The 12,939-nt window shown below is 33.6% G+C and overlaps 1 protein-coding gene across 1 annotated transcript in view; it reads right to left on the minus strand.

Annotated features, from left to right (window-relative positions):
* Positions 1 to 357: 357 nt before the first annotated feature.
* Positions 358 to 12,939, minus strand: part of LOC111058186 (CCR4-NOT transcription complex subunit 6) — a 312,139-nt gene continuing 299,557 nt past the window's right edge. The window contains 3 exon segments of the mRNA XM_039419678.1: positions 358 to 2,943; positions 6,474 to 6,613; positions 11,101 to 11,278. Of these exon segments, the coding sequence (XP_039275612.1) occupies positions 2,864 to 2,943; positions 6,474 to 6,613; positions 11,101 to 11,278 (398 nt within the window). The 3' untranslated portion in view covers positions 358 to 2,863.

The following is a 12,939-nucleotide window of genomic DNA, read 5'->3' on the forward strand; positions in this document are numbered from 1 at the left end:
ACTAAGAATAGTAATAGCCACATAATTTAGCTGCAAATAGGTTTCCTTCTTTTAAATCATGAAACTACATTATATTTCAATTTGAATATTATAATGAGCACTAGATGTAAAATCACAATACCTTGTCAGACTTTTTCTTTAACAATGAAGTCGTATTTGCTTTTAAATTTACAAGGTTATAAAATATATTTTCTTCATAACCTATCAATTCAATCACAATTTCATCTGTACACAGAATAACTTCATCTTTAAACGAAATAGTTTCTTCTTTTATAGTATTTGGTGTTCAATACTAACTGTAAAGGATCATTTTTGGTAGTTTTGAAGGTTATTATATACAGTTTAAGGATAAATACATAGAGTTTACCAGAAAATATACTTTAATTTTGAACTACATAGTCTGATTAGACAAAGCTTACATCGATTGGCAATTACTTGATCATTCACAACAGTTAACCGAACCCAACTAATGCTACAATTATTCAAATACTACTCACATATTATTCACCAAAAACCACATAAAATTAACGGCTATCAGTATGAATATAAGCATAAGAATTTGTTTGTACATCGTGGTAGGAAAACATAGATATAGGACGTTACAGCTTTGAACATTCAAGAACCATTTTAGATCAAGCTACTGAATTGGTTCTAGTTTTATTAAAAAAAGTCATTTTTTATTCTGTGCTTAATATTATGAGAAAGTTACACCTGCAATACTGAAGAAGAACAATTCAAATTTCTAGTTTTTATTTCTCAAAAATAAAACACATCAAATGTTTGTGAGATAGGCCTAATAATGTATTTTACGGCACCTGATGGGCCATCTGCTCACATAATAATATGCTATTAGATATTCCGTCAACGCAGCAAATATAACTAGCTCAGTTATGAAATATGTGCCGACCACCAATAAGATAGATCCAGCTTAGACCCCCTCCCAACAATTTATTCCTCAGAACAAAACAAAATATACGAGCTGTGTTCCGGAATTATGAACTTCATATATGTTTCCAACCTCTTTGTAAACAGCCTATATTAACAATCTGAGACAAAGTGAAAAGCACTTTCCTGACCAAAAAAATTATGCAATAAAGGTAGTCCTGGTTTATTAAAGAAATCAATACATTCAATAAGGTTGAAGTATGAATGTTTTAATATTTTCAGAGGCAGACTACATCAAGTTTTTCTAACCATGGAAAAACATCTATGACAAAGTGATGCAATAGTTTTGCAAACCTTATAAAAATCTGTACACTGTATCAATAAAAATACAAGAGAATAGCATTTAACAGTGTTAAAATGTATAATCTGCTCGATGATCGCTCGAGTTTTGTACAGGTTCATTCTTTAAAATTACACCAAGTTTTAAATAAAAATGCCACCGAGAGGCACGCGAAAGTTTGTTCGTTACTATCTTATGTGTAATTCATAAAATTGATTGTTGTAAGAAATACCAACTAGCCTAATTAACTAACTTAAGAAACGAATGTCTTTCCAGTATATTATTTACATATACCTGAAACTGACTTGCAGTTTCTTTGTAAAGATGAAATTAATGAGAAGTGAGTCAAATGAAAATAGAATAATGAAAACGTTGTAGCTTGTTCTTATATAGAAGTCTTTTACAGCTTTAGTGCTTTGCATGCACTCAATTTCAAACAGTTTTTGTTCCTTCTCTAACGAATCACACATCTCTCTCACTCTTACTGTGCCTCATACATCTAGACATAATATCAAATTCAACATATAAGTCCCAAAGTGTGCACAGACTAATCTAAACTCTAAATAAGATTATGTTTAATCCCATAAAAATTTATTACTTACAAAAATTGCATCAGAAAACAAAAACTTTATCACAGGATAAAACATTTTTTCAATTATATTAACATTGATTTTATTTTCAAGATTATTATTATTAGGTGATTTCAATTTAGCTTTTAATTTTATTAGCTTTTAAACAATTGAGAGTAGTCTCATATCAAGATTCAAACTTGGAGAAAAAATAATGCATGAAAAGGAAATTTGCACTTTCCGAATAACTTTTAGAATTTAAGCTCATATAATTTCGCATTGATTGGTCCAAATAATTGTTGAAAACATTATTTTGAATTAATGGATAATTCATGAAAAATCGTTTGCAATGAGTAGCAAGTAAGTAATTAAGTTTGAATTATTGAAAATAATTGTTTTATCGCGGCGATTATGCGTCCTGTTTAATATAATTACCAACATAGATGTTTTTCTTTAGATTAAAAAAATTAGATGTGTTTAAGTGGTTAAACATTAATAATCAAATCAATACACTCATTTACACATTTAAAATTATCATACTAACCTGAAGTTTAGCGAAGCTTCTAAAATGTTTATTCCAGCACTAACCTACGAAAATGAAGGTCGGGGTGATCTTTTTGGTACGATCTGTTTCCACAGATTTGTGCATTACATCGGAAATTGAAAGAAGCCATTGATTACAAGTACGCAGCAGAACAATTGAAAACTTAGAACAGTAACACTTTCACAAATTACATTTTATTCATCTAGTTTACACAACATTATGAGACATTACCATTTAAAAATTATATATAAATTTTCACTTTCACACGCGTCGGCTTCTTACTAGAGAGAGAGAGAGACGAGAGAAATACTTACTAAGATTTTTCCAGCGATACAAAATCAGTATTATGTCAAGGTTCACTGTTACAAAAGTAAATGTTTTTTTTTTGTTTTTTGTACTCGTGAGGCACTGGCGGGGTGGGGTGAGGAGAGAGGTGGGGAGACGGGGTGGGGAGGGGGAAGAGTGAGAGAGACTGACAGTGTGTGAGCGAGTGTCAATGACAGAGACAGAGACGGTGGTCTAGTGCTACCTTCGAGGAATGAGACCGTTGCTGGGCGCGGGCGCACTGGGGGTCATCTCCAGTTCCACCAGCAATGGGAAGTGATCTGCAAATCAAAGCATTCATTCATTCATTATTTTTCATCAAAATGTGATCAGAAAGGCTGTGCAAAGGCTAAAAATAAACTTTCTACTCGTGATATTATTCCAAGTTTTTCTATTTGTATATCATCAAGCTATCAAAATAGAAAATTTTTCTCAGTAAAAACCGATTACTGTTGATTATATGTCGAATTTCACTGTTTTTGTGGGGGTGAGAGTGTATAAAACGGCACGATATGAGGACTACCAGTGTCACACAGCTTCACGGGAAAGAATTACATGAACTATCGGCTTGAGATAACAGTAAGAGTTGCGACATAAACGCCCTATACCATGGGATATCTACTTATGCTATTGTTTCTCTGATCATTACTTTTTGAGATATGAGCGACTGAAGTTTGAATTTTTGGGACAGAACATTTCAAATTCGGTACGATATAAATCCATGAGATTTAGAGGATGGATTCTTCATGGTATTGTTGATCTAGTAAAACAAACAATTTTCTGAAAATATCAATTTTTGGAAAAGTTATTCAATTTACCAAATAACTCAACTAAAATTTATTTATAGTAAATTGAATACGATATAAATCCATGAGATTTAGAGGATGGATTCTTCATGGTATTGTTATTTTCTGAAATATCAATTTTTGGAAAAGTTAATCAATTTACCAAAAATAACTCGACTAAAAGTTATTTTTGATTATTTTTAGTAAATTGAATAACTATCTCAAAAATTGATATTTTCAGAAAATTTTTGTTTTACTAGATCAACAATACCATGAAGAATCTATCTTCTACATCTCATGGATTTATCTTTTACCGAATTTGAAATGTTCTGTCCCAAAAATTTAAACTTTATATCTCATAAAGTAATGATCAGAAAAAGATGTTTTCCTTAGAAAACTTTTCTATTTTGATGATATACAAATCAAAAAGCTTAGAAAAATATCACGAGTAAAAAGTTTATTTTTAGCCTTTGCACAGCCTTAATTGTAGGCCTAACCGTCCACTGTAACTGAAAAAACCAAACTAAATAAACTGTAACTAAAATTTGTAAGGATATCCGTTCGGCCGTTGGATCGGACGAATCTGCCGGCCGTTAATTCGGCCGAATATGGTCGTCCATTGGAACCGTTTACATCAGTCTAGTTGCCAATTATTGAATTAACTAAGACTATCATAGCCACCAAAATTTTTCATAAACAATGATTATATTGAAATTTTGAAAATTGAATAAACAAACATCCACTAAATTAATTATTAGTAAAAATAGTGTAAGTTAATTGGACGTGTATGTATTTTGCAGTTCTCGAATAAAATTCTAGTCTCGACTAACACCTCGACTAGAAACATCATTCTCGCCTGCAAAAGGCCCCTTCCCGTCCATGTGACGTAAGCTACTATTATCACGTGAGTGGTGCAAAACTGCTATTCCCATGGAACACCACTCTAGATCTTCGGTTCAAGTTTTTGGCGCGCACTTTTGAAATTAATTTCAAAAACAAAGAGTGTCGTAGAGTAACTGCGTAAGTTGACAAAGGCCGCTGTAGTGTATTATCATTTCAATTATTGAATTAATTTTATGATTCAAAGCAATAGTACAAATTCAAATCAAGTAGCTGGTGCTGGTGCCAGATCAAAGAATACTTTATAGGTTCTAGGTTGGCTATGTTGTAAATGGAAACATTTTATTATTAAAGTGCGAGATAAATTACTTTTAACACGGCTCTTTCTCGAAGACGGAGAGGTCCGATGCTCTATCCTCCACTAATCACTCCCACTACCTAGAAGCATTCTCCTTCTTTTGTGTCTGAGTGAGAGAGCTTTGTAACGCGACGCGCAACACTCCCCTCCATCTATTGCTGGCAATTGTCCAAGTAGTGTACTGCAGCAGTATATTGGATGTGTATGTTACGGAGATGTTTTCATCACAATAACATGAAGCAGAATGACACGGCCGCATCCAATTGTGCGCAGGATGTCCGTCTCTGTCTATGCTACAAACTGTGGAGGGAGAAATGGGTTTCTCCTCTTCATGTTAAAAGTAATATTTATCTCGCACTTTAGTATCATCATTATGTTGTCAGCAGGACATGTTGATTTTTCATAATAGTTCAATAGACAATAGTTGTTGAGCTGGTATTGAAGAATGGTTCAATGATAAAATGTGGATAAAGCAGAGGATAGCTTGTTTAGCCTGCGCATGCGCAGAGAAGCAAGCAGACTACAATTCAATCGACCAATGAGAGAGCTCTTCAAATGTGAACTTTCACAATTTACCAGGCTTCGACTGTGGAACAGGAATTTGTTACTGGAACTAGGTTCTGGTACAGAATCTGTCAAAATTGTTCCCATGGGACGCGGAACTTTTTACCAGGTAAATTGTGAATCGGACAATTTACCACTTTTTATGTTCCCATAGGAACATAACTTATATACAGAACTTATATACAGAACAGAACTTATGATACATAAGACTGTATCATGCTCTCTTCGCTCTGAGAACTGTAAAGGCAAATTCAAATATTACGACAGCTAAGGGTCTATCATGGATATTTCCTATCATTGATTGATTTAGTATTTTATTTTGGGGTCAGGAAGGAACTATTGAACACATGCTTCAAAATGCAGAAAAAAGCACTTCGGGTTCTTGAGGGAGGAAGTCTTTTCTTCCGTAAAACCTATACTCAGGAGACTCCAGCTTCTTTCTGTTCCAGCTATCTATTTCTTGGAAGTGGTTCCTTTTGTGTTCGAAAATTCAGAAATGTTCAAGTCGACCGAATTATCATGCATACAGAACTCGAGGTAAATGCATGTTTGTTCCAGCTCCCAATTCATAGACTCTCTCTCTCTGATTTGGTAGAGAGTTGGGGGGGAGGATATTTTTATATCCTTTCCGAAGAATGGACATTGATATGTCCAAAGCTCCGCCAATTTATGTAGATGCATAACAATAGATTATTATCTATAGTTATTATATTACAAACTGCTTTTTCATATCATATACAGTTCAATAATTCTTTTCTTAGTCTATGTTATGTGAATTCTTCTATAATTTTGCTGTATTGTATATAAGTGTATAAGCCAGTATATATTGTAATCTACATAAATGAAGTACTCAATCAATCAATCAATCTGCTTGAAAAAGGACCGTATTATTCAGGATTGAAGTTTTATAATTGTATTCCAGAGGATATTAGGTTGTGTGGTGGTTATAAAGTGTTTTTATCTAAGATAACCAGGACATTGGTAGAGGCATGTCCCTATACAATAGAGGAGTGCTGCAACGCATTCTCAGGATCCCGATCCTGAACTTGAAATGTTGCATGTCACTTGAGCCTTGCTAAAATGTGTGGCTTTACGCAAATAAATTGTAATAATAATAATAATAATAATAATAATAATAATAATAATAATAATAATAATAATAATAATAGGACGCGGAACTTTCTATCGGGTAAATTGTGAATCAGACAATTTACCACCGTTTATGTTCCCAGAACGGACCCATTTATGAAATATGTAATTTTACCTGAAGGTATGTGGGGATGAGGACATCCTATCACTTTGTTTTCTCGCAACCACTCAGAGGCCAACGGGCCAAGCAAACCCAGCGGAGTCATGTTTTGTTTCGAGTAGAAGATATAATCAATTATCCCTTTGAAGTGGAATCTGCAACAGAAATTCACCAAATTAATGCTGATGCAAACGAAAATCTATGATATAATAAAGGGAAGAATTATCTTAAACATGTACGGGATAGGAAATACACTAATGACGTATCATCACGTCTGAACTACTGGACTGATCAACTTGAAATTTTGCGTATATACCGAGTATGGTTAGAGGCCTATTTTAAATCTTCAAGATTTCAGTACGTCAAGTTTTTGATTGGTCCCTTTGCGGAGCACAAGTTACCTGCTAGTAAATAATTAATACTACAAGTAAATACTGGCAATAGTTAGGCTAGTTTCACATTCATTCGGTTCGTTTCGTTTTCGGCAAATTCCGATAAGTGTGAAACGATGATTCGGTTTGAATTCGGTACCGAATAGCAACCGCACAGCACCGAACGCCCCCTCGACACGAATAGGTTTCATCATATTCGAATTCGTTGCTAGGGAAACGGGAAAAAGCAAAGTCTTTTACACATGGGTGCCTTTTTAGTTTTTATTTTAAACTGATATTGTGATTATCAGTTTCAAAATTTTCCAAGTCAAAATCATACGGTCAATTCATTTCTGTTAGTTCACAGGAACATTTCTTTCTCAATGAATAGTTTGCTAAAAAAATATGAAAGATATAAATTAAAACTCAGGGAGAATTTTTATTCTTTTATTATTATTTTTTTTCCACGAATATTACATGATTTCATCAATGGAGAGAAGAGAAGAAGTTATATACCATGTGTCAAAACAAGAACACTTTTCAATTCAAAAAAATTATCTCTCTGAACATCAAAAATTAACAAAATTAAAAAGAAACTATTCAAATAATTCACAATTTTTAATTAATTTTAAAATTGTGTTGTTCAAGAAATAACATATCACAATTTAACACAAGCTGTTATATTTAAATATACAAGAATGAAATGTGAAAATCCAGACACAGCTGTGTTTGAGAAGAAAATACCTAATTGGAACCGTACGAATTAAAACCTGACATGTATGAAAGCCTCATTCGTTTTCGGTAACGAACCGAACCGAACCGAAAACGTACCGAACCGAATGAAACCGAAAGCGTGTGAAGCTAGCCTTATTATTAAATGCTGTATATCACTGCTGTATATCGACTTCTGCTACTGCAAATATTGACAACAGGGTAAAACAGCTAGATGGAAATTCTATGAGTGCTACTATACAAAATTATTTGTCAGCCCGGGAAAACATAGATGTCCTTTGCCTGTAATTCAACTGAAGCAGACAGTTTGGGAATGACAAATAATTTTTGTATAGTAGCGCTCATCGAATTTCCATCTAGCTGTTTACCCTGTTGTCAATATTTGCTGTAGCAGAAGTCGATATACAACAGTGATAGCAGTGTAGCTGTGATATACAGCATTTAATTGTAATTTCGTTTAATAATAACTATTAATTGATTAGCATTTGAGCAAATGGAACTTCCAATTTATTTCCATCTATAGATACTGGTAATATAAAAAAATCAGAACCATATAACTAGGTAGGCTGTAAATTACAATACTAAAAAATACTTTGCCATCAAATCGTCTTTTTTTCTTCAGGGCTACTCTTGAATATAAATAAAAATATAAATCTAAGTAGCCTTTTCAAAATCGTTTAGGCACAACATGTTTCGGCTATATATGATGCTATAATGGCATCATATCGATTTCTATTTTTATTTACAGAAAATACTTGTTTGCTAAAAATTTACCGTGTGGTTTTTGTTAATGGAGTGATTCAAAAGTGGTTCCAACCCACCGTATAACCGCAAGTTTCCCAAAAGGGACGTTTCCTGTGGTCAAGTTTCCATCGATTCAAGTTTTATTCAACGTTGGAGTTGAATGAGCGATTTTGAAAACTTAGAGTCAACTTTACTCGCATTCAAGTTTTCATAATCTCAAAAGTATAATGATTTGAGCAGCCTCTCTCAAATCAATGTGTTACTCATTGGAAGGCTTCACTAACAAAGTAGTTGGAAAATGTTTTGTTTTATACTATTGTCATAAGATTTGGTAGTAGTTGAAGGCATTACACTCATCCTCACAGTTACAGTGTCCTTCAATAGCCTGTGATAAGAGATATTGCATTTTTTGCAATCAGCTGCACATCTGAGATTCAATGTATTACCTATTGGAAGGCTTCATGATCAAAGTATCTGAAAAATGTTTTGTTTTATACTCTTGTCATCAGATTTTGTAGTAGTTGGAGGCATTACAATCATCCTCACAGTTAGTGTCCTTTAATAGTCTGTGATAAGAGATATTGCATTTTTTGCAATTAGCTGCACATCTGAGATTCAATGTACTACCCATTGGAAGGCTTCATGATCAAAGTATCTGAAAAATGTTTTGTTTTATACTCTTGTCATAATATTTGGTAGTAGATGAGAGCATTCCACTCATTCTCACAGTTGCAGTGTCCTTCAATAGTCTGTGATGAGAGATATTGCTTTTTTTTGCAATCAGCTGCACATCTGAGATTCAATGTAATACCTAATGGAAGGATTCATGATCAAAGTATCTGAAAAATGTTTTGTTTTATACTCTTGTCATAATATTTGGTAGTAGTTGAAGGCATTCCACTCATTCTCACTGTTACAGTGTCCTTTAATAGTCTGTGATAAGAGATATTGTATTTTTTTGCAATCAGCTGCACATCTGAGATTCAATGTACTACCCATTGGAAGGGTTCATGATCAAAGTATCTGAAAAATGTATTGTTTTATACTCTTGTCATAAGATTTGGTAGTAGATGAAAGCATTATACTCATTCTCACAGTTACAGTGTCCTTCAATAGCCTGTGATAAGAGATATTGCATTTTTTTTGTAATCAGCTTCACATCTGAGATTCAATGTACTACCCATTGGAAGGGTTCATGATCAAAGTATCTGAAAAATGGGTCATTAGGGGTCTTCACAATGTTGGAGTTAGCTGGCTAAGTCGAGATATTCGCCAACTCCTGCTATTTGCTAAGTCTGTGTTAACTCAACGCTATATTAGTACGTTGGGAAAAAATTACCATACGAGATAGCAAAAAGAACAGGTTTGAGTCTGGTAACTCTAGCTAACTATGTTAAAACGGCGGCCATGTTTGTTTTGATCATATTTGGTAGCAAAAGAGAGGTTATAAACTTTGAGTTACACAAATTATCCGCTTGGACCGCCATTGTAGTTAGCTAATAGCAAGGTCTATAAATACAGGTCATGACACAGTCCCGTGATGCATTGCAAAATCGCCATTTTATGGGGTTCTAGTACACCAATTTTCAAATTTATCAGCTCATTATAGATTCATTATTTGTTCATTATAGAATGAACATGATGTGTTCTTTTGTTATATTGTTCAAGGAATATTGCTTGGCTTTGAATTGTGAAATAAATTCTTCCCAAAGAATAATAATATAATATTTTAGATTCCAACTAGGAACTGAATTGTTGATTTTTAAATTGGAAACTTCAAACTCTTTTTGAGGTTTGCCTTTTGTCCCAATGCCTAAATCATAACAACTTACAAGAATAAGAATAATTTTTAATAATAAAAAATGGATTATTGAACCATTTATTATTGAAAAATCGAAAACCTGAATTTACATATTATCTGAACCAGAATATTGTTTCTAAAAAGCATAATGCATGATTTTGTTATGAGCAGATTGGGATATTTCAAATGTACCGCCATAAGGACCCCACATAATGGCCGCTCCATAAGGAACACGAGTGTCATGACCTGTATTTATAGACCTGGCTTATAGCAAGGTCTATAAATACAGGTCATGACACTCATGTTCCTCATGGAGCGGCCATTTTATGGGGTCTTTATGGCGGTACATTTTAAAATCCAATCTAATTCAATTTGCTCGTAACAAAATTGTGCATTTTAAAAACAATATTCTAGTTCAGATAATATCAGTGAATTCAGGTTTTCAATTTTTTAATAATGAAATTTCAATAATGAATGGTTCAATTATTAATTTATTCATTATTAAAAATTATTCTTATTCTTGTAACTTGAGGATTATGATTCATAAGGCATTGGGACAAGACAAAAATATACGAGACCAACTTCAAAAACAGTTTCAAGTTCCTGATCAATCAAATCTAAAATTAACAATTCAGTTACTAGTTGGAATCTAAATATTATTATTCTGTCGGAACAATTTATTTTACAATTCAAAGCCAAGCAATATCCCTTGAACAATATAACAAAATAACACATCATGTTGTTCAATCTATAATGATAACAGCCGATAAATTTGAAAATTGGTGAACTAGAACCCCATAAAATGGTTTTTTTGCAATGCATCACGGGATAGTGTCATGACCTGTATTTATAGACCTTGCTTATAGCAGTTGGTTTTAGATGGGGCGTTCACAATCCAGAGTTATCAAATAGCACTTTAGCTGGCTAAAACAACATTGTGAATACCCCTAATGTATTGAAAAGTGAATAGATCGAAATGGCATCTATCGCTTACGTGTAGTTAGTATAGGGCATGATATCTTCATTGTAGGCAGATGCTAGCTTGAACGAATGTGTAAATTCGTTCGGCTTTTCACTGCCGGAGATTTTCTGTAGGACGGACTTGTAGGGCAGATCTTTGAAGTCCTGGTGATCGGCAGACACTCTTCCTGACGACAAATACTCTATTACACCTGAAAAAGAAACAAAAATCATCAATCAAGGTAATTGAAAATGTTTTCATGAATCTGAACATCATCAATTGGAATTTGTAATGATTCGAACGTAGAAAAACATGTTACAAGTGATCGGATAGCAACCAAGGCCTGTCAACCTTGATTAAACAGACATCAATAAATCAAGTTTGAGTAGCAATTATACACTGTGATTCAAAAAGAATACCACAACCTTGAAAAATGATAACTCTGCAAAGAAGAAACGGAGAGTGGAGCACTATCTGTTATCGATTCGAGGAAGCTCTAAAGTTTTTTTTAGTTCCTTATTTTGGAGCACCACCCCATTGGCACTCATCTGTCCGTGCCTATTTGAATGAAAACTATCCGAGGCAATGGATCGGCCGCCAAGCAGCTCGAGACGGAGCACTTCATCACTGGCCTCCAAGAAGCCCTGACCTCACCCCCTGCGAATTTTTTCTATGGGGGTACGTTGAAGATAAGGTGTATCTATCGCCTTTACCAGCTAACATTGGGGAGCTCAAACAAGAAATACAAGGAAATACAGCTTTACAAACTGTTACGCCCGATATGCTACTGAGGGTGAGGAACGTGTACGAGTATCTTATTGATATCACTCGAGTGTCAGGAGGGGGTCACATTCAACATTTGTGAACGTTTTCTAGTGGTAAAAGACTTATTTTAATACTCTTAATTTTGATTAACAACCCAAGTTTCTATTATGTTTCCTTGATTAAATACATATTTTCAAAGTTATGGTATTCTTTTTGAATCACGGTGTACAACATTAAGGGCCAATTTCCGAGCTCGGGATCTATAAATTCTGGACTTACAGAGTCCAGGACTGAAATAAGCTCTCGGGTCTAAATTGACTTTCTGAGTCACGATTTTATCTTCTAAACTCCGGAGTCTATCAAGTTCTCGACTTATTTGAGTCCAGGACTTTAACGCAGTGAACATGAGGGAAATTCACAATATTTTGCTGTTTTATTGTTGGCATTATAGCAAAACGGAAACAGCTGATTGCAGCGGGACAATTCAAATGAGCATGCTCTCAAAACTATTTTGTAAAAATACGTTTCGATTTCTTTGTAGGCCTATTCATAGCAAAAACCTTTGAAAGGTGGATGAATAAACATTTCATTTTTACGTAATGCTATTATTTATCATTTATCCTAACCATTGATTTTGGAATAAAAATTTCATTAGGCTATTGAGTTTGAAAACGTTTGTTTCGAAAAAATACTGGAATAATAATTTAATATTGTATATTATTAATATGTTGGATATGACATTGATTAATAAAATTCAGATTGGAGAATAAATTTCAAGGCAATCATTGTATTATTTTTCTTGAACATTTTCAGGTTATGTCACAGGAAAATGAGGTTAGTAAACATATGAGTTAGTATAATGAGGTTAGTTTTTTACGCATGATTCTGATACAATTATTCCAAAATGAACTTGCAAACTATAAATTATGAATTTAGATGGACTAATCCAAATAATTTAGGTATTCCATGACATCTATTTGGCTTTTCATCTATTCAGAAACAATAACTGAATTGTGTTTGCTTAGTTAAGTCTAGAACTTGAATTTAAACCCTACCCCAGTCGAGGGTTCAAAATCATGCTGTTTTAAGTCCTGGACTTAACGATTT

Source organism: Nilaparvata lugens, chromosome 1, assembly GCF_014356525.2.
Source record: "Nilaparvata lugens isolate BPH chromosome 1, ASM1435652v1, whole genome shotgun sequence".
Taxonomy (NCBI): Eukaryota; Metazoa; Arthropoda; class Insecta; order Hemiptera; family Delphacidae; genus Nilaparvata; species Nilaparvata lugens.